This window comes from Lacerta agilis, chromosome Z (genome assembly GCF_009819535.1).
Source record: "Lacerta agilis isolate rLacAgi1 chromosome Z, rLacAgi1.pri, whole genome shotgun sequence".
In the NCBI taxonomy this organism is placed as follows: Eukaryota; Metazoa; Chordata; class Lepidosauria; order Squamata; family Lacertidae; genus Lacerta; species Lacerta agilis.
The window spans coordinates 8,644,862-8,664,696 of record NC_046331.1 but is presented as its reverse complement, the minus strand read 5'-3'; the positions used below and the strand labels follow the sequence as shown (position 1 = coordinate 8,664,696).

General features: G+C 42.6%; 1 protein-coding gene across 1 annotated transcript; it reads left to right on the top strand.

Moving 5' to 3' along the window:
* Positions 1–1,743: 1,743 nt before the first annotated feature.
* PSMD5 (proteasome 26S subunit, non-ATPase 5) lies at positions 1,744–18,332 on the top strand. The gene is made up of 10 exons (XM_033137371.1): positions 1,744–1,957; positions 6,656–6,800; positions 7,662–7,775; positions 11,177–11,305; positions 12,996–13,105; positions 14,241–14,383; positions 14,928–15,119; positions 15,697–15,806; positions 16,490–16,630; positions 17,441–18,332. Exons 1-10 carry the CDS (start codon positions 1,773–1,775, stop codon positions 17,696–17,698), a joined length of 1,527 nt encoding a protein of 508 aa, XP_032993262.1. The 5' UTR covers positions 1,744–1,772; the 3' UTR covers positions 17,699–18,332.
* Positions 18,333–19,835: the final 1,503 nt, after the last annotated feature.

Sequence of the window (19,835 nt, the reverse complement as noted above, 5' to 3'; positions counted from 1 at the left end):
TCCTCCGCGCTGCCGCCCCGGACATCGCAGAGCCTTCCTCCGCCCCTGGCTTCTGGGTCATGTGGCCAACATGACTAGCCACTTCTGGTGAACCAGAGCAGCGCACGGAAACACCGTTTACCTTCCCGACAGAGCGGTACCTTTTTATCTACTTGTACTGGCGTGCTTTCGAACTGCTAGGTTGACAGAAGCTGTGACCGAGCAATGGGAGCTCACCCCATCACGGGGATTCGAACTGCCAACCTTCTGATCAGCAAGCCCTAGGCTCTATAGTTTAACCCACAGCGCCTGTGGTACTTAGTGCCAATTCCACCGACTGAAGCAGTCAAGTGGGCATGTGGGGGACAAGGCAATCTCGTAGATAAACTGGTTCCAAGTTATTAAGGAGTGGTGTAACTGGGGCTTCATCGTGTGAAACCCAAATGTTATCCCAAGTGATGCAGCAGAGCAGACCAACTTTAATTGCCTTATTGCGAGTACTATATTATCTCGCTGCATTGTTGTTATATGGCCAAACTTTGCCCTTAAATCTCTTTTTTTCTTTTGATAAATCCCTTTGAACAAAGACACCCTGCACATTCATTCATTCATTCCTTTATTTGATGCATACAAGAGCATTTAAAGTGCAACTCCTACATCTCAAATTCTATCAACTGTAGTTTACCCTTCACAGAGCTGCAATTCCCAGCACCCTTAACAAATTACAGTTCCCTACGATTTTCTGGAGGGATGAAATGTGTGCTTTAAATATCCACAGCAGTGCTTACAGTCAAACCTTGGCAACCGTGTTTTGGTCGAGGTTTCCCCTGGTGTAAAATGGGGTTTTGGGAATGCTTGATATACTTAACCTCTCGGTGCGTTGATTTCATAGTATCACAGAACCGTAGAGTTGGAAGGGACCCTAAGGGCCATCTAGTCCAACCCCCTGCAGTGCAGGAATATACTGATGTCCCACCTGGGGATCGAACCTGTGACCTTGATGTTATCAGTAACACGCTTTAACCAAATAATCCATAATTTATTTTATGGATTTGCGCGTCATGTTTTAATGTTAACACTTCTTTATGATCTTGATACTGCTAAATGGCCGGGGGGGGGGGGGGCGACTGTGAAGGGAACTCTTCGCATGCTCGGAGGCGCTTTTGGGAACTCCAATATGGCTGCTTCCGTCGCTCTTGCAGGCAGCGAACATTTGCTTTTGCTGAGCGAAGAACGGAAGGCACTCAATGCAAAGATTAACGCCACATCATTTCCGGTCACCGTCTGACCAGGGAAGAGACGACATTCATGGGGTTGGAGCTCAAACTGCCTGCCTGCAGCAGGCGGAGAACTTGTGTTTCGAGGAGCGCGTAACAACGCCAAGAATCTCATTGTTCTGATTCGGTTCTCCCCCCCCCCCCTTCTGTTTTCGAAATCTATATTTATCTGTCGTTTTAGCCCCGCATATCCTTCATGTGGGAACTCTGAAGCGAGTCTTAAAAACTGACTCTTTTAACTCTTTACCAGGAAAAAAAAATTAAGCACGCCCCGCCCTCCTTCCTCCCCCAGCCAATCAGAAGCCCGAGCTCCGAGTCACAAGGGGCTCTCAAGATAAAGGAGGCGTTGCCTTTGTACCTGAGTGCCGCGGCCGTGATGAGGCACCGGCCTTGGTTACGCGGCCGCTTCGGTTGCTAAGGGCCGAAGTCTCGCGAGACTCCTTTCACTTCCTCTTCTTCCTCCGCTCCCCCCACCCCACCCCCAGCACTCTCTTCTGCTCTTCCACACATTCAGCTATGGCGGCGCCAGAGGTGGATGAGGCGCTGGAGATGCTCGCGATGGTCCCGCTGATGGAGGATCCGCTCGAGGAGTTGCGCGCTTTGCGGCTGTCCTTGCTCGCCGTTCCTCTCAGCGCCCTGCGGGAGCGGCGGTCCGAGCTCCCCTTGGCGGGACTCTTCGCTCTCACGGCACGCGGGGGAAGGTGAGTGGAGAGAGATCGGGCGGCTCTTGCTCTTTATTAAGCCGCCTCGGGTTCGTGTCAGGGGGGGGGAGGAAAGGCGGGGTATAAAACAAACAACAATTGCGGGGGAGGGAGGATGCCCGCCACGGAGAACGCGTGTTGAGATTCCGGCACTGCAGGGGGTTGGACTAGATGACCCTCGGGGTCCCTTCCAACTGTACATGTCTGTGATTCTGTGGCGCTTAACAGACCCACCTGCCTATTTAAAGGTGTGTGTGTGTGTGTGTGTGTGTGTGTAAAGGGCGGGGGGGGATTCTATTTCTCTCTCCATTTTTGTTTATTAGATTTTTAAGAATCGCCCTCGTTAACCCGGAAGATCGCAGGGATGGTTAGCAACATAAAAATGGAAAACGAGGTCCCCAAAATACACGGCAAAGCAAAGCACAAACCAATAACCGCCTCTCCGCTCCGCTCCCACAAACGTCTAATTGCTCATGTTTGTTAATTTCAGCAAGTTTGTTCTCTGGTAGAGCCAGCTCTGGCGACAGCCCGTTGTCTCTGAATTGCAGGGGTGTGGGTGGAGGCGAGGCGGGGACGGGGGAGAGGGGCTGGGGTGACAAAGCTTAAGTTCTTTTATTTATTGTATGCTTGGAGGTTTTCTGTCAGCATCACTTGGGGAAGTTCTCTTTCTACTCGCTTGTTATGTTTCCTTGGTGGTGAGAGAGGTTGGGGTGGCCTAAGGTGTGGTTGATTGTCTTTGGATGGCTGCAGTGGGATTTGTTTGTGCGTGGGTGGGGGGGGGGTTGTCGGGTTAAGTTAGCCATATTGAGGTATGCTGTGGGTGGGTTATGAACTCTTCGTAGTGTGAGTGGGCATTGTTATCTTGGAAGATGTTCAGTAGGGCCAGTTCTGGGGTGTCTTCTAGTACAAACCTGTTTAGTTATTTTGTTTATTTCTGGTATGACTGCACACACTACTTTTCTGACTGGGTCCTCGATTACTTGGTTTGGTGGGATCTGCTGGTTCAGACACAGCATATGTCTGTGAAGGCCCCACGAGGAATCATGGGGAGGAGGCGCAAGGAAAAAACTGTTGTGACATTGATTTCTTGGGCAATTTGGAAGGGCTGTGGTGGGATCCAGAAATGGCAACCTGGAGCTCCGCTGACCACTTAACTGCTCTCTTCTCCATCAGCTTGGGAGCTTTTACTGAATCGCTTGTGGGGTATGATAGCATCTTTTGTCATCTGAGCATCTTTATTCAAGATGCTAACGGATCTGCCTGCCTTTGATCAGTTGTGCTTCAAGGAAAGCTCACCAGTCCTCTGATTCTTTAATATTTTCCAGCCCAGATAGATGTTAACCGAAGGATCTCACAACAGTCATCTCCTTGCAGGAGCAAGGAAGCATAGGAGAATCAGATGCACCACAAGAGCATTTTGGATGGGATGGCTTTCAAAGAGGGCTAGACAATTGCATGTCTATCAAAGGTGACTAGCTGTGATATGCTCAGCCTCCCCTGTTGGAGGGAGCCATGCTTCTGAAAAGCACTTACTGGAAGCCACAGACTCCCCAAATGTGTTTCACAAGGACCCCTTCCTTCCCTCTGCCCCAGTGCCTGAGGGTCGTCATGTCTCTCCAGGGATTTGGCCAGAACAAAGTATATATTGGGGAAAGGCTCCCTCCCTGCAAAGAAAACGGAGCAATCAGCAGGCGCCAGGCTCCCAGCCATGCTAGCACCAGTCTGGCACATGAGGGTGGTGGACACGGGAAGAAAGCATTCCTATCCTATAGTTCACTCAATTGGCATGTCCACCTACCTGAACTCTTAAGCCTTTCCCCCCTTGTTCTCGACTGGGAATGTTAAGGAGGGAGGGAGGGGAAAAGAGAGAGTGTGGAATTCTGGTGGTGAGTGATGATTGGATGAGGATTTGAAAGGGAGTTTGAATGCGAGGCAGTTGAGGGTCAGTTGAGAGCAGTGGGTTCTGGAGAGGGTGGTTGGGCAACTAACTATTCAGTTAAGGATTAGGAGTCTAGTCGTCATTTTTGTAATAAAGCAACATATAAGATAAAGAGAATTTGAGGCCATAAGCTGAGGTACACATCCTACAATCATTTAGTGAATCATCCATACAGTCTCCTTTAGCGAGGGTGGAGTACCTAGGATCTGGACCAAACAATGATATTTTTTGCTCTTTTCTAGTTTCATAGGTTTATGTTCTAGTTCTAATGATGTAACAGGGGTGGGGGCTCTTTAAATACTGGGGGCTGCCGCACACTCCTTCTTTAAAATAATTTCCCCTCGTTTTCAAAAGCACATGCATTGTCTCTTTCTTCAGGTTCTTCAGTTACCGGTACATTTGGTGTGAGACATTGGTGTTATATGCAGTATAGGGTTGGGAAGAAAAGAGTGGGGCAGTGCCGGATTTATGTATAGGCTAAGTAGGCTGGAGCCTAGGGCCTCAAAATCTAGGGGGTCTCCCCGGCCTGCCACCCCCAGTGGGCAGTCTCTCCAAAATTGCAGTTTCCAAAATTGCAAACCCAAGACTTCATGCAAGGGCAGGATGCTTCATGAGATTCAGGGCCAGACAGTGGGGCCCACTTTGAAACTCTAGTACTGTCCAAATTGAAAAATTTCTGTGGGGCCCTAGTTCACAGCCCAAAACTGCAGAATCTTAGAGATATAAATCCGCGTGCTAGGTCATTTTCACAAGGTCAGCAAAGCCCTTCAGAAATTATGGTAGACCTGTTATTGAGTTCTTGTGCAAGCTTGTACAGTTCACTTCTGGATTTTTAAAGGAAAATTAGAGAAGATTTTTATGAGCTTGAGAAACAAGCAAAAGCCACCTTGCCACAAAACAAGGAGACAAAGAGTGAGGGAACGGCAAAGAAATGACAGAAGTGCACCTGATGCCTTAGATGCACTTTCTTCAAGAGACAAGTTTAGGATAAAATCCTTTATTCCTATATTAGATGCACTTGAAGCCAATTTAAAAGAAGTACTGTGTACAGTGATGTTGCACTGCACAATTGTTTTTCCATTCTTGCTATATTCTGATAGCATCTAAGCAAGAAATTCAGCAAGGTGTTGAACTGTTGATGGAAGCATACCCAGAAGATATTGACCTGAAACTTGTTGATGAACTTTTTGCACTTTCACCTGTACGTGAGACAAAGTCATAGGCTTACAGCAGAGCACTCTGTTTCATACAGATCTGTATCAAATTATATACAAGAAAAAAATTCAGATGGCCTTTCCTAATGTGGAAGCAATTTTCTGGCTATTTCTTAGCTTTATGGTCACTAACTGCTCGGGAGAGGAGTTTTTCAAGACTCAAAAGAATTAAAAATGAATTAAGGGTCATGATGTCTCAAGGGAAGTTGTTTGCTCTGAGCATCCTGTACATTGAAAGTGACAAACTTAGATTTTGATGAAGTTTTCTGATGTCCTTTAGAGGAGAAATTGTGAATTAAAGAATTTTAAATACCCACCATCATCCTTGGCTTCACTCAGTTTTGTTTATAACACTTCCATTTTCTTCTAGTTGTGAGGGTAGGGGATTGGGAGAGGCCTCACAAGTGGAGTAGCCTAGGGTCTCTCTTCATCTAAATCCGGCCCTGTGGTGAGGTTAACATTTACCATGTCTTGGGATGTGGATGTGGCTCATAGTAGTAGTAGTAGTAGTTGTTGTTTGTTTATTTTTAAAAATAGTATTAGTTTATATTTTAATTTTAAAATACCTTGTAGCTCCAACCATTTTTAATTCACCAAGGTGGTTTTGGGGCATTTTTTTAGAAGGTGACATGAATTTTAATTTGTTTTATCTATTTTATTGCTGTTCTAACATCCTGTATGTTTTAGATTATTGTTTGTATATTTTCTAGTGGTGATTTCATTGTTTTTACCTTCCTTTGTAAACCACTTAGAGCAGGTATCCCCAAACTTCAGCCCTCCAGATGTTTTGCACTACAATTCCCATCATCCCTGACCACTGGTCCTGTTAGCTAGGGATCATGGGAGTTGTGGGCCAAAGCATCTGGAGGGCCGCAGTTTGGGGATGCCTGACTTAGAGGCTTTCCCCCCTTACAATCAAATGGTATGTACATTTTATGGATAAATAAGAATAAAACAGGATAATTAATGGAAGCAAATGACTAGGCACTCAGAAACTTCACATTATTATAAACAAGAATATAACAGATATTAATTGGTGCTTTTAAAAAGAGCAAATTTTGGTGCTGAATTAATAAGCATGGACAGGGTGTTAATGTACAGTGGTACCTTGTGTTACGGACGGGATCTGTTCTGGAGGCCCGTTCGTAATGTGAAATGCTCGTAACTTGAAGTGCTGCATTTGTGCAGGCGTGCAACACGATTTGGCGTTTCTGCACAGGTGTGAAGCGCAATTTAGTGCTTCTACGCAGGTGCAAGCGGCAAAACCTGGAAGTAACCCATTCCAGTACTTCCGGGTTGCCGCAGGACGTAATGCGAAAAGATGCAATATGAAGCGGATACAGCACAAGGTATGACTGTGCTCTGGATACCATCGCAGAAAGGGGTCTTGTTTCTTGTACTTTCTTACCTTTCTTTTGAATCAGTAAGTCCCTTGAGTGGATTTTGGTAAAGAAGCAGATACCCATGTATTAAACCATTTGGGGTTGTAATGGTTGTTTTATTTTTTAAGCCTTTGAACTAACTTATTTTTTCCCTTCAAAACAGTGAGCAGATCTCTTTATGTGTTTCCATCCTGGAGCGGTTACTGCAGATCATGGATCCCTTGTATGTAATCCAAAACTTTGGTGAAGAACTTCAGAAAGGGCTCTTCCATCCAGATAATTCAGTCAAAATTCTAACAATAGCTCAGGTATGCTTGATTACTTGTCTGTTAAAATTACATGTTTGGAGATGTTTATCAAGAAGGAGGAGATTTCTCCTGTCTCTTTCTTATTTATAATGTACATACATATACATTAGGGCTCTGCATAGGATTTGGCGAGTCCTAAGCCAAATCAGGTATATTTGGAAGGGTCTGGATGGGTTGGGACACATCCATGGATTGCTGTGAGTTGGGTTTAATGGCCCTGAGCAACCTGTGACTTTTAGAGGACATCAGCCAGGAGGGAGAACCAGGCCCGGGGAGCAAATCTTAATGACTCCTTAAAATTTGTATGGCTAGTGTTTGGATCATGAATTTAATAGATTTACATTTGCTAAGCTTGTATAGGAATAAAATAGTTCTCAGGATAAACCATTCTGTGGATGTTGTTTTTAGATGATCCACACACTTGTTGAAGAAGCTATCGTTGGGTGATACAGATTTTTTTAAGTGCTCCAGCTAGTTTTTGTGGGGCAGCTTTAATCTTTTTCAGTCCAGTCAGTGGATTAGCAAAAGCAATTTGGGGCATTGGCATTGTGAGCCCAGCTCCTAGGCCTCTTTACATAGAGGGAGTGGATAAAACTTCACTCTGTCTGCATACCACTCTCCTTAAAAAAAAACAAAACCCAACAACAACAAAGTGAGAGGAGCAAATATATAACCCTTCCCTTCAGTTTATTTTTATTCACTAGTTCCTTGAAATGTTACAGCTCTTCAGCAACATTTTCTTAGTTTAAAAAGGCTGGTAGTGGGGGTGGGAATGGAAGTAACCTTTATTTAACTAAACTTGTGCACTGAGTAGTTGTTGGAAACTGCCTAATGCCTTTCAACACCATGTTGAATCTGTAGGTTGGAAAGATAGTTGAAGATTCCAGTGCTGCTAGAGAAATCCTCAACACTCCTGAGTTGCTGAGGCAGGTCATTTATTGCATTGCTGATGAGAAACTAGCAGTGGCAAAAGAGGTAAGAGCTTTAAACTGGAGCCAGCTTAACAGCAGCTGGCTACAGAGCCTTCAGCATAATCATCAAGTGGGTGAGGCTCCTCTGATGTCAGTGCAAAACTGAGCCTTCAGCGTTATTGGCCCAGCAATAGGTGGGCAGTGCTCTCACATTAGAGCTTTACCAGCTGTTTCTGTAGGAATTTTTAAATGCTTGCTCAAGGCTTTTTGCGCTGTCAGACTTATGCAGATAATTAAGGGGGAGATGTAATAATTAGCTGGTGATCTGTGATTTTAATTTTGTGTGGTTTTTGTAAACCAGATCTGATACTTTTAATGACATTGTGGTATTTTATAAATAAATAAAACACAGGCTTGCAAATAAGCACTTGCCTGGTTGCCCTTGGTGAGCAATGATGGATTCCAGGTGCCATGTCAGGGAAGGTTTTGTGAATCAGGGCAGCTGTTGCCACAAAACAGACAAACTCTTCTGATTACAAACTTGCAGGTTTGTGTATGATAATGTGCTACCTCTTCTGACTTCTTTTTATAGTTTTTAAAAATTGATTTTTAATTTCAAGTAGCTAAACATACCCATACAAGGAATGAAGAGCTTTGTAGTTGTACAGAAAAGAAAGCAAAATAGTAACTGATGGTTGTAGTTTTAGATGTTCCAAAAAGGCAATCAAATGAAAGTACTTCTCCATAAGTTTCCATGAGTCAATGGAGGGTGCAAACCATGTTTGATTATCTTAATCAATTAATAAAAGGATACTGTATCGTCTAGAACAGGTAGGCAACCTAAGGCCCATGGGTCGGATGTGGCCTAATCGCCATCTGAATCCGGCCCATGGACGGTCCGGGAATCAGCATGTTTTTACATGAGTAGAATGTGTGCTTTTATTTAAAATGCATCTCTGGGTTATTTGTGGGGCATAGGAATTTGTCCACCCCCCCAAAAAAATATAGTCCATGGTCTGAGGGATGGTGGACCGGCCCACAGCTGAAATAGGTTGCTGACTCCTGGTCTAGAAGGTGTGCATCTTTCTTCCTCCAGATCAATATTCCTTTAGTGAAATTGTTAATTTGTCCATATGCACAGTGTCCCATACTTGCGAAATCCAGGCTTCAGAAAGATTTGTATTTAAAGTTTTCCAATTTTTGCAATCACTAATCTGGCTGCAGTTAATAAATGGAGGATGACGTCTTTATTGGTTAGGTTGTTAATCTGACCATTAAAATAATACAGGGCTATTTTTTTGTTTGCCTGTAGCAATTATCCCCTCATTTGATTAATTGTTTGAAAATCTGTTTCCCAAAAGGGAATAATTTTTGGGCAAAACCACCACGTATGTACTAGAGAACCATTCTCAACAGCAAAGATTGGATGTGTTATGATTAATTGTATATAACCTGGCTGGGCACAGGTACCAGTGAGGTACCAGCATTTTCTAATTGAGATGGATCCAAATGGTAGTTCCTAGAGTTGTTCCTCTAATTCTTCTCCAGAATCTTCCCCCTTTTTTTCTTAATGAAGTAAGAGGAAGGGTAACCTATTGTGTGAGGATTTTTTATAGTTGGGAGATTATTCCCTTTCCCAGTGGGTTGCCTGAGTTGAGTAACTGCCAAAACTATTTAAGCTGTATAATGCCTAAATTTTGACTAATTTTGAAAATGTATAATCTGGTGTATCTCCCAATATAAAATTTAAATAAAATTTAATCCTGGAGCTGTAACAGTCTTTTGTTTAGTGTATATAAAGTCTCGCGAGTTTATAAAAACCTAGCAGATCAGCCTGTGAAAGAAAAAGTGTTGAGTTATTGGGACTAAAGGTGAATTAAAAGCTAAAAGTTTCAATCTCTTTTATTTTCATGTCAAATTTTATTTCAGAAAGGGGTTAATAATATATTCTAGTGCATTATTGTCCATTTTCTGATAAGGGACTGAGCACATAAAATCCTGATCTCTTATCACCCTCCATTTTTAACTATGGGACCTGGTCTGAGCCTTGTAAAAGCAAAAGGATATTGTGTTTTATGAGTGGAGCCTTATACCAGTGTTTTTCAACCACTGTTCCGCGGCACACTAGTGTGCCGCGATATGTTGCCTGGTGTGCCATGGGAAAATTACTTTATATATAGTCAATATAGGCACAGAGTTAATTTTTTTAACATTTTCTAATGGTGGTGTGCCTCGTGATTTTTTTCATGAAACAAGTGTGCCTTTGCCCAAAAAGGTTGAAAAACACTGCCTTATACCATTTTAGGTTATGTACCACTATGCCCCCTTTCTTGGCCGTGTAGGATTTTATGAAGTGGCAGAGGTCTCTTGCTTGCATAAATAAAATTTAGTAGACTTTTTTTTGCCTATTATTAACATGAGAGATTTAAGTCACCACCTATCACCACTTTGCCTTACTTAATGTAAAAGTTTCATCCAGAAATTGTTCTTGTTGAGTATTAGGAACATAATGCAGGCCAGGAGTAATCTAACAGACCTTTGAGGAAGATAAAGCACTTAGTATAAATTTTAACTGAAAATCAGTTTTGGGAGAAATCTAGATTGCTGATCCTCTACTTTTGGAAATAACTTGTGAAGTGTATGAACCTCCACCTCCACTTGGGAGGAAGGTTTTTGTATCAGTATGGCAGTTCATTTATTTTAATGTTTCTATTAATAATAATAATAATAATAATAATAATAATAATAATAATCTTGCTTTATTTGACTTAGCCAGGCCATTTACATTCCAAATTATTGCAGTACAGTGTGGCAATCTATGGCAAATTTAAAATTATGCGGCCTATACCAGGCAATAGATCTGTTATGCACCACAGTAATTTCATACTCCATCAGCACACAATAAAGATGCACTGAATTCCAAAAGGAATTAACTTCAACACAAACTCCACCTCCCTAATCACAACCTTGCTAACAGAAAAATCCCTACACCTAGAAACTCCTTCATAAATTATTAGGAGTTTGAATGGGTAACCCCATCAGTACCCTATGTCAGCTTCACAGAGTGCTGTGATGTAAATTTTAAGTTCATGTCTGCTCTGCAGCGTTTGTATGCAGAGATCTTGCTAGATGTTTATCATTGAATTTTCTATTATGATTTTTTCCAGTGTTTTGCTTTTGGGGAAGGAAGCAGCAGGAGATCAAATCACCATCTTGTTTCGGTGATGTCACTGCCCCCTCCTCCCCTGAATTCTTGAGGGTAGGGGGAGCTAAACATCCAGATAAATGTGTGAATATCCATTTGCAGAGGCTGCCTTTAGTGCCATGTGTCTGGAAAACGTAACACCTGAAGCACTTAAATGTTGACATTTAGAGGATGAATTCCTCAACTGAAATCTAATTTTGTGTCTAATTCTGTTGTCTATTTTTCTCCGGTTCACATAGCCATTCCCCTTTGTTTTCTAGGCCATTATGTCACTGACAAAGGTAGCGCAAACTGCAGAGAGCTTGGAGGCACTGCTTGCGGGCAACTTGCTAGTTGACTTGAAAAATGTTATGACCAGGAGTGACATTGTTCGCTGTCGTGTGTATGAGGTAAGCATCCCTTTTCCCATAGTGTTCTAACTGCCCCTTTAATTCTAATTCATTGGGTGGGGAGTCTCTGGCAGTTTTTGCCAGCCATGCCAACTTGTCACTTGCCTGACAGCATGTGGCATCAGATGTGGAATAGCCACAGCTGCCAAGAAAAGATTGGGAATGCAATTAGCTCAGTATTTCTCAAACTTGGTCTCCAGCTGTTGTTGGACTACAGCTCCCATCATCCCTGACCACTGGTCCTGCTAGCTAGGGATGGTTGGAGTAGTAGACAAACAACAGCTGGGGGCTCAAGTTTGAGAAACACTGAATTAGCTGCTTAGGAGATTCCCAAGGGCCAGATAGAGAGGCATTTGGCCCTTGCCCTGGACCTAAGATTCCCTGCCCCTCAAATAAAGCAGAAGTACAAATTGGACTAATAGCATCAAAGTTCACAAGTTTCTATGTAGTATTGCTTAGAATCACCTGGGTGAGTCTCTGGACCGATCTGGTTTTACAATTTCCCTGGAGGTTTAAGTGAGTTTGTTATCTTACCTACAGTTATTTTTATTATCATAACACTGGCAGCTCTCCCACCCCATTCATTGCCATGGGAATATGATTGTCTTAAAGCTTTTGTTGGGTTCACGTTGTCTTGCCTCCATGCCTAATTGCATCTTCCTTCTTCAATTGGGAGACGCTCATTGTGAAGAGCTTGTGCACTGATACATGTTGCTAATAGTCCCATCGGTAGTTGCTCTAAATAATGTGATCTGAGCAGGTCATGATGCTCTTTTACTGCCTACAGGGTATGGTTGTACCCTGAACAGTTTGATCCTCAACTGGAGTTATGAGGATTGACTTGGTCCATGGTACCAGGCATGGACAAGACAGTAGTCTGCCTCAAAATGCCTGCATCCTGCCTTTTTGCCTCACAATGTTGCACAAAAGGTGACTCTCAGAGGATCATGCAGTAAAATATAAACAAAAAATGAGCAAAAAATATGGATGGATGAATCCAGTCTCTGTTCTGTGTCACTTTTCTATGCAGTCTGTCTTAAGTCCATTCCTTCTCATCTCTGCACTAATATGTGACCTTTATTATAAAATCCACATGAAAATCCTACAAGATCCGCCCCCTCGGTCTTTTTAGTGTGCTGGTGCAACCACCACCACCTGAAGGGGATCACACTGAGATTGCATGCCCCCTCTTTATGAATATGATTGTGTGTGTAGATGTTGCTTTATCCACTTGTGCTGTATTGTTTTTAAATGCCATGTTCTGTAAAATAAACCACAAGAGACCAATGTTGGTTATTGTTAATCTTTTAATGTGAAGTTATGATGCTATGAAATAAAACACATTTATATAGGTAAATAAACAATGGGGCTACAAATGCGCCTTGGAGCAATTGGACGCTATGAGGAACATGGTTCCAGGGTGTGGAGGTGGCAGTGGCCATCCCCATAGGCCCATGATATATGGTCATGAAATATGATGTTGATTCCTTTTAAGTCCTGTTGCAGCCACCACAAGGCTTGTAGCTATGACTTGAATGTTGCTACAGCCTCATTCAGTAAGTGACGTTATAAGTGGAGCAAGCACAATTACATGCATGAATGGCATATAGTGTGTGTTTGTTGTAGGTGTTCTGTTTTTTAAAAAAGAAATCTCAAATGTCCTTTTCTCCTGTCTTTTCTCCTGTCTTAGTTGGTTATCAATATCTCCTTGGTGTCGGCAGATTCATTGAATTACTGTGTGAACAGTGGATTAATATCAGAGCTGATTGGGGAGCTGACGGGGAATGATGTGCTTCTAAGGTGTGTGGCATAAGCAGTCATGGGCGCTCATTAGATTGTTTCATATTACGTATGGCTTTGGGAGTGATTCTGCTGCTATTGAGTTAGTAGAAGGTTTTATTTCTTGGCATGCCAGAGTTTTGAGAGTTGTGCGTATTTGTGCATGAACCCAAACCCTGCATGCTTTGCCTCTTGCCTGTCTCTGCCCTGATTCTTACGTTCATACTTTGGATACAAAAGCTGAGGCTGCTGAAGAGGCTGGAAGCTGTGAATCCTGGAAGACCTGCTGTCTGTCTTGCAGGCCTTTTTTATACTTGGTCTGGGAGGGTGGGGCCCTGACTGACTGACTCCAGCTACAAAAGCTGAGACTGCAGAACAGACTCTAGGGCGGGAGTATTGTTGCTGTTACCGATACTAAATTTTGTATCTTTACTTTAGATATCATGATTTATGTGGAAATTGTTTGATTTCACTGTGTAGCCCTCCCTTCCTCACCATGCAGCTCAAAATATCTCAACACAATGGCACCTAATCATGTAGGGGCTTTCTTTGCACAGTTTTTCTTCCTCTCTCCATACAATCAGAAACTCAGGGTGGTTAAGAACAAATTGATAAACTATCACAAAAAACCTATCATTTAAACCACAAAGTCATAACAGTGATTCAGCAGTGAATAATACCAGTAAAACTGCTCATAAAATTAGTTTTACCTCATTATTACAAATGCATGGTTAGTGTAAAAATACACAGTGCCTCCCTTCTACTTCCTACTGCTCAGACATGTCTTGTCTCAAACAAACAGCAGAGGTTTCAGATATGAGATGGCAACAGTCCATTCAATTTGTTAAACTGAGAGCAGCTGCACTTCAGCTTCTTGCCTTGAGCTGTCAGCTTAGTAGCCATTTTACCAGGTTGCTATTTAACTGGGAGGCTATTTAATTTTGCCTTCTTTCCTTTTATACTCTGTCCTGGTTTGTAAGCCCGAGGGCAGGGCCTGTGCCACTTAAAACAAAACATAAAACCTTGGCACAGTACCTAGAAAGCATTAACAGTTAATTAAGTAGTATTCTTCTCCAGGAATTACTCAGTGATGGACTTTTTTTGAGGATGAAAGGAATCTTAAACAATACACCTGAATGTTCTGTCTATGTTGCAGAGCTACGTGTATAGAGATGGTGACCTCTCTCGCCCATATTTACCATGGACGCCAATATCTTGCCCAACAAGGAATCATTGATAAGATTTCCAACATAATCATCGGGGCTGATTCTGATCCCTTCTCGAGCTTCTACTTGCCAGGTGATTTAAAAAGTATTCCTTCTTGGCATGATTTTACTTTGGTGTTTGTTTTTTTAAATCACTATTTAGTTCAGGGACAGGCAGCCTCTCGCCCAAGAGCCAGATTCGACCTCCTAGGCCTCCCTGTTTTGCCTTCCAGGCTGTTTCCCCCAAATCGTGCCTACCTGCTCTGCACCGAACAACAGCAGGTAGAGACATGGCTACAGCATCCCAGAGGAAAGCAGGTTTGAGTTTAACCCTGGTGACTGATATAGAATGCATTGGAAGAATAGTAGGCCTTGGACCCTGAGATGACCACCCCCAATCCTAGACTTAAGTTTATTCTGACAGGTGACATTGTACTAATAACTTGTCTGCTTGGCATGTAAAACAAAACCTCCCGACCTTGACCATCTGGTTCTTTTTGTTTTTGGTAGGCTTTCTTTTCACTACATGCATTGCTTGTGCACATTGTCCCAGCCTGCCTATATTTCTCTTTCCAGATGCTATTTTCCATGTATAGTGTGACCAAACTCATGTTGTTTTATTTTCTGGTTTTTTTCAGGCTTTGTGAAATTTTTTGGCAACTTGGCTATTGTTGACAGTCCTCAGCAGATATGTGAGCGATACCCCGCATTTGTGGAGAAAGTATTCAGCATGGCAGAAAGCCAAGACCCAACCATGTTTGGCGTGGCAGTGGACACACTTGGGATCTTGGGGTCAAATGTGGAAGGGAAGCTAGTGTTACAGAAGAAGGGTCTGTACAACATTTGTGTGTATGTGTAGCTATAATCATATCGGTCTGAAGAGTTTGTCACAGGAATGTAGGAAGGGTGTAAATGTACCCTGCATAATTCTGAACTTCAGTTTGAAAGGAGGTTTGATTGGAAGTGGGAAAATGATGCATCTCAAGTACAAGGGTTGCTAATGAATGTAATACTCTCTGGAGGGAAGGATAGGGAATCTGTCAGCCTCCAGGTGTTTCAGGCATTGGCCATTCTGGCTGGGATAGATGGCGGGCAGAACCTTCTTCAGTGCTGCTATTATCGTGGCATAAGCAGCTAGACTGGGGAGGGAGAGTCAAAACATAGTTTAAAACTTGGTTTTAAGATCTGGAGCCACTTTATTGACAAACTGTGGTTAGAGATTTTCTGGTTTTAGTTGTGGCTCAAGCAACAGATCCATGTCCACAGACAAAAATGATTGTTAATTCAAGATATTACTGTCAAAAGCAGGTATTTTCTAATACTGGGCTTGATGGAGAAATAGTCTGGTTTCTGTATAAGGCAACTTCCTATGTAATGGAAAGGTTAAAAAAAAGTTTGTCTTCCCAGGGAGTAGATTTCATCATGTGCTAAACAGAATAGGACATCAAGCAAAAAATGCCCCGACAGAGCTGAGAGTCCGGTGTCTTGAGGCAATTTCATCTCTCTTGTATCTGCAGGTAAGTTTTATGGAATTGAAAACATTCTGTTTCTTATAAAAAATTGAGCATTAAAGGTTTGAATCTGCCCTTGGAAGAAAGCAATAACAATTGGGTGGCTTTCTGCATCTGTGATATCCACTAGTGATGAGTTAAAGCAAGAGAACTATAACACACATTTTTCTGACTTGTTGTTTGTCAGCCTTGCAGATTTACCAAAAGTATGAACAAAAATTAAGTGCTTCAAGAGTTTATTGAACGTTATGGTTCTGTATAATACCTTTAAAAGATAAATAAACTGTTAAAGAAAAAAATGTTGTGTTTCCACTCACCCTCAAATATTTGTGCACAGGACAAATCAGTCTGAAATGTGCATTTACAGACTTGCTTAAAAGCAGAATGCTGCCTTTGTTATAAAGGTTTTGCATGCATGGAAGTTTTGCACACTTCATGTGTGTAGGTGGAGTAAATTGTAGGATGGCTTGAGGCTGATGTGTTCCTCTGTCCTAGGCACAGCCAACACGGTGCCTTCCAGATATTAGACTGCAACTTCCATCATCCCATCCACACTTTTGGCCATGGTCTGATGAGAATTGAGTCCTACAACATCTGGAGGGCACCAAGTTGACCATCCTTGTTCTGCCCCTCGAGACAGTAAATTATCAGCTGCATTTGCAAACTCAATTGCTATATTTTACATACAGCCAGACCAGCAGACAGAAGACCTTCTGGGCATGACAGAATCGTGGTTCTCCTCTCTGTCCAGCCAGCCCTTGGAACTCTTCAGGAGCATCAGTACCCAGCCCTTCCCTGATCTCCACTGTGGTGCCTTAAAGGTCTTCACTGTAAGTGCTTTTTCACAACAGAGATCTGTCTGATTGAATGTATCTAATAGTCCTTTTGAGAGACCTTGGGAACCACAGCACTACCCAAGCGCATTGTTTGAGTGGTCTTGTCCTTGCAGATTTAATGAAATCCTGTATGGGACTCCAGACTTTGAGGAATCTGGAGCTCTGCTCAGACTGTACATTTCAGTTGATTTAACTGTGAGATAAAAGCAGAGCTGAAACTGAATGAACTGACATTAAGTAAATGGGCTGTGGGAGAAAGTCTTGTGTCTACCATAGGCATGCAGGTTGCCTTCAGTGGCAAGGGTGGGAAACTGGTGGCCATCAAGATGCTGTTGGACTCCACTCCCCATCATCCCTGGCTGTTGGCTATGCTGGCTGAGGCTGAAGGGAACTGGAGTCCAACAACATGTGGAGGGCCACAGATTTCCCATCCCTGAGCTAAGATCCACCCCAAGATTTCACATGATTAATGCTGGCTATGATTAGGACACCCATCTCTGATTCTTCTTGGTCTGTGTTCTCCCCATGGTGAAGGTGAGTTGAAGTCACCCAGGCTCTAGATCAGTGTTCCCCATGAAGTGTGTTGGACTTGTTCCATGTTTTCTGAAAAAAATCAAGAATATTGCTATGATGTGTTAGTTCTCCTCCAGGCTGAATTGTTGTTGGTGGTTTTGTTTTGCTGCTGCTATATTTTACTTTTAAATGGTTGTTTTAGTAGGAGCATTCACTGCCCTGGAAATCCAATTTTTGGAACAGAAGGGCAGGAATAATGTCTTAAATCTTTCTCTTTTGTTAATGCTGTAGGCCATTGCTAGTCAACCTTGGGCGCAGAGGATGATGCTCAGCAGTCCAGGCTTTGTGGAATACATCGTAGACAGATCGGTGGAACCAGACAAATCTTCAAAGGAGGCCAAATATGAACTTGTGAAGGCTCTGGCCAATTCAAAGACCATTGCTGAAATCTTTGGAAACCAGCATTACATGAGGCTCAGGGCATACCTGCGCGAAGGGCCTTATTATGTCAAGGCTGTTTCGACCACAGCTGTAGAAGGAGCTGAATAACATTGGAACAGCTGCTCTCTGGTGATAATGGACTTCTGGATAGGATTTTGCTTTGGATGTGGAGGGGGGAAAATATCTGAGGAAGGAATTGGTTTGGTCATTTTTTCCCCCTGCATTTCTAATTCAGAAATTTCACATAGCTGGGAAATAATGTTGAGGACCATGTTAAGGACTATGCCAGTCAAGTTTATCCTTATTTAAGAGTTCGGATGCTTAGTCAGCAGCTGGCATGGGGCCTACAAATCATGGGATCCTTTACAAACAGTGGTTTTTCTGCCTTCTGTTAATTCCTCAGTGAGAGATGAATTGTTAACATAGTTGAACACTATAAGGTAGCCAGACTCCTAAAAGTGGTGAAAGCAGTGTAGAGGTGTGTGTGTTTTGAGTCTTTTGGCCCTGATCTTAAATGCTTTGCCTGTACTTCATTGATGCTTCCTCCAGCATATAAACTGCCCCAATTGTTGTTTACAGGAAAGGTGAGCAAACCCTTTAACATATTGGATCTGTGAAGGGCAGAGGGAGAGATCTGGCTGCTACAGGTGTCAAATGGGAAGGTTGCTGGGTTGTTCCAATTCAGATTGTAGTGAGGAATGCTCCCTGACATAAAATAAAGGTTGAATTTTGAGAAGGCTAACTACAGTTACCTGGCATGCTAGATCTTACAGGAAATCAGGAGGATTTTCTCCACTCTGTGCAGTGTGAACTGGTACAGCCCAGGAAAAAAATTCACATGACGGGGTTATTATTATTGTTATTGTTATTGTTATTATTACTTCTTATCCATCTTAAGCTTTTCTACCAAGTGCAGTAGTGTGTTAGACAGGGATACACCAGATGCTGTTGGCTTGTATTCTTAATTGTTAACAGCAGCTGCAGAGACACAAAAGTTAGTATGACTAAACTTCGAAGGGTAACACTTTCTGCAGAGAGACCAAAGCTTTGAGGTGATCTGGGTTTATTTTCACCACTACCTTCTTCAGAGGTTGAGCAATTTTTCTCCATCCCATGCTATTTGGAAAAATCAATCCTTCGGGATTTCCTGGGAGGAGCTTATCCAGGTCTGTCACAACTCTCAGGAGCTTCCAGTAGAGCTCTGAAACTCGCTATTAAGTGGTGTTCAACAGCAGATTTATTTGTTTGCAGTCTTATTTCTGCAGTCAGATAACAGGGAATTAATCTCCAGAAACTCTGGAGTGGAATGCCCGCCATTGAGGGATAGAGAAATCCTGTCGAGTGAGTGATCTGGGAGTGGGAAAGAATTTCAACACTGCCCCAAGCAGCACTTACAATGCTGGAGATTATTCCAGTGAAAAGACCTGCCATTCCCCCTTTCCTTCTGTTTTTTAACTACCTTTGAAACTACATTATAAATTAATTCAGAAATTATTTACACATCTGTTTAAGTGCTCATGCGAAATATGACATGAGGACTGATTTAAGAGTTATTAGTGAAGGTGCTTGCTAGAAAATAAGCAGAAAGTGTGATTTGAATTATAAATCGAAATATACACAGACAAGAGATTCTCTATGTCTGAGAGGTTTTCTCTTGGGCTTGTTCTGTGGTTTCTTTGAGCCCTTGCTATGATTTATGTCACTGGAAAGAAAAATGACTTCGGTGGTTATATTAGTACTGTTTTGTGAAAACTGTTTCACGCTGCACGGCCAGGATGGGGAACACTTAATAGGTTCAATAGTTTGAAGTATGTCTGCCCAATTATGCTTTGTGGCTCATTTGAAATAAAGAGATTTAGTTGACTATTTTCAGTCTGAACATGAAAGTGATGCTCTTAACATGAAAAAGGCAGGACTGGAATATGTATGAAAACACAGCTGGTCAACTAGTGATTCATTCTGAGAGAGGAGAATTCTTTAAAATTTAAGAACAACTTTACACAAAGAGCTACAGTTTTAATATAAGAGAACTGATTTGCTCAATTGACCCAGAGGACAATCTACTCTAGGGATGATAAACTGATGCCCTCCTAGATGTTGTTGTTGCTCCCATCATCCCTGTCCATTGACCATGCTGGCTGGAACTAATGGGAGTTGGCCTCCTCAACCTCATCCAGAGGGCTGCGCAAGACCCCCAGTTCTAATCTTGCTCTGCTTCTGATAAGTCACCTACCACAATCTTGGA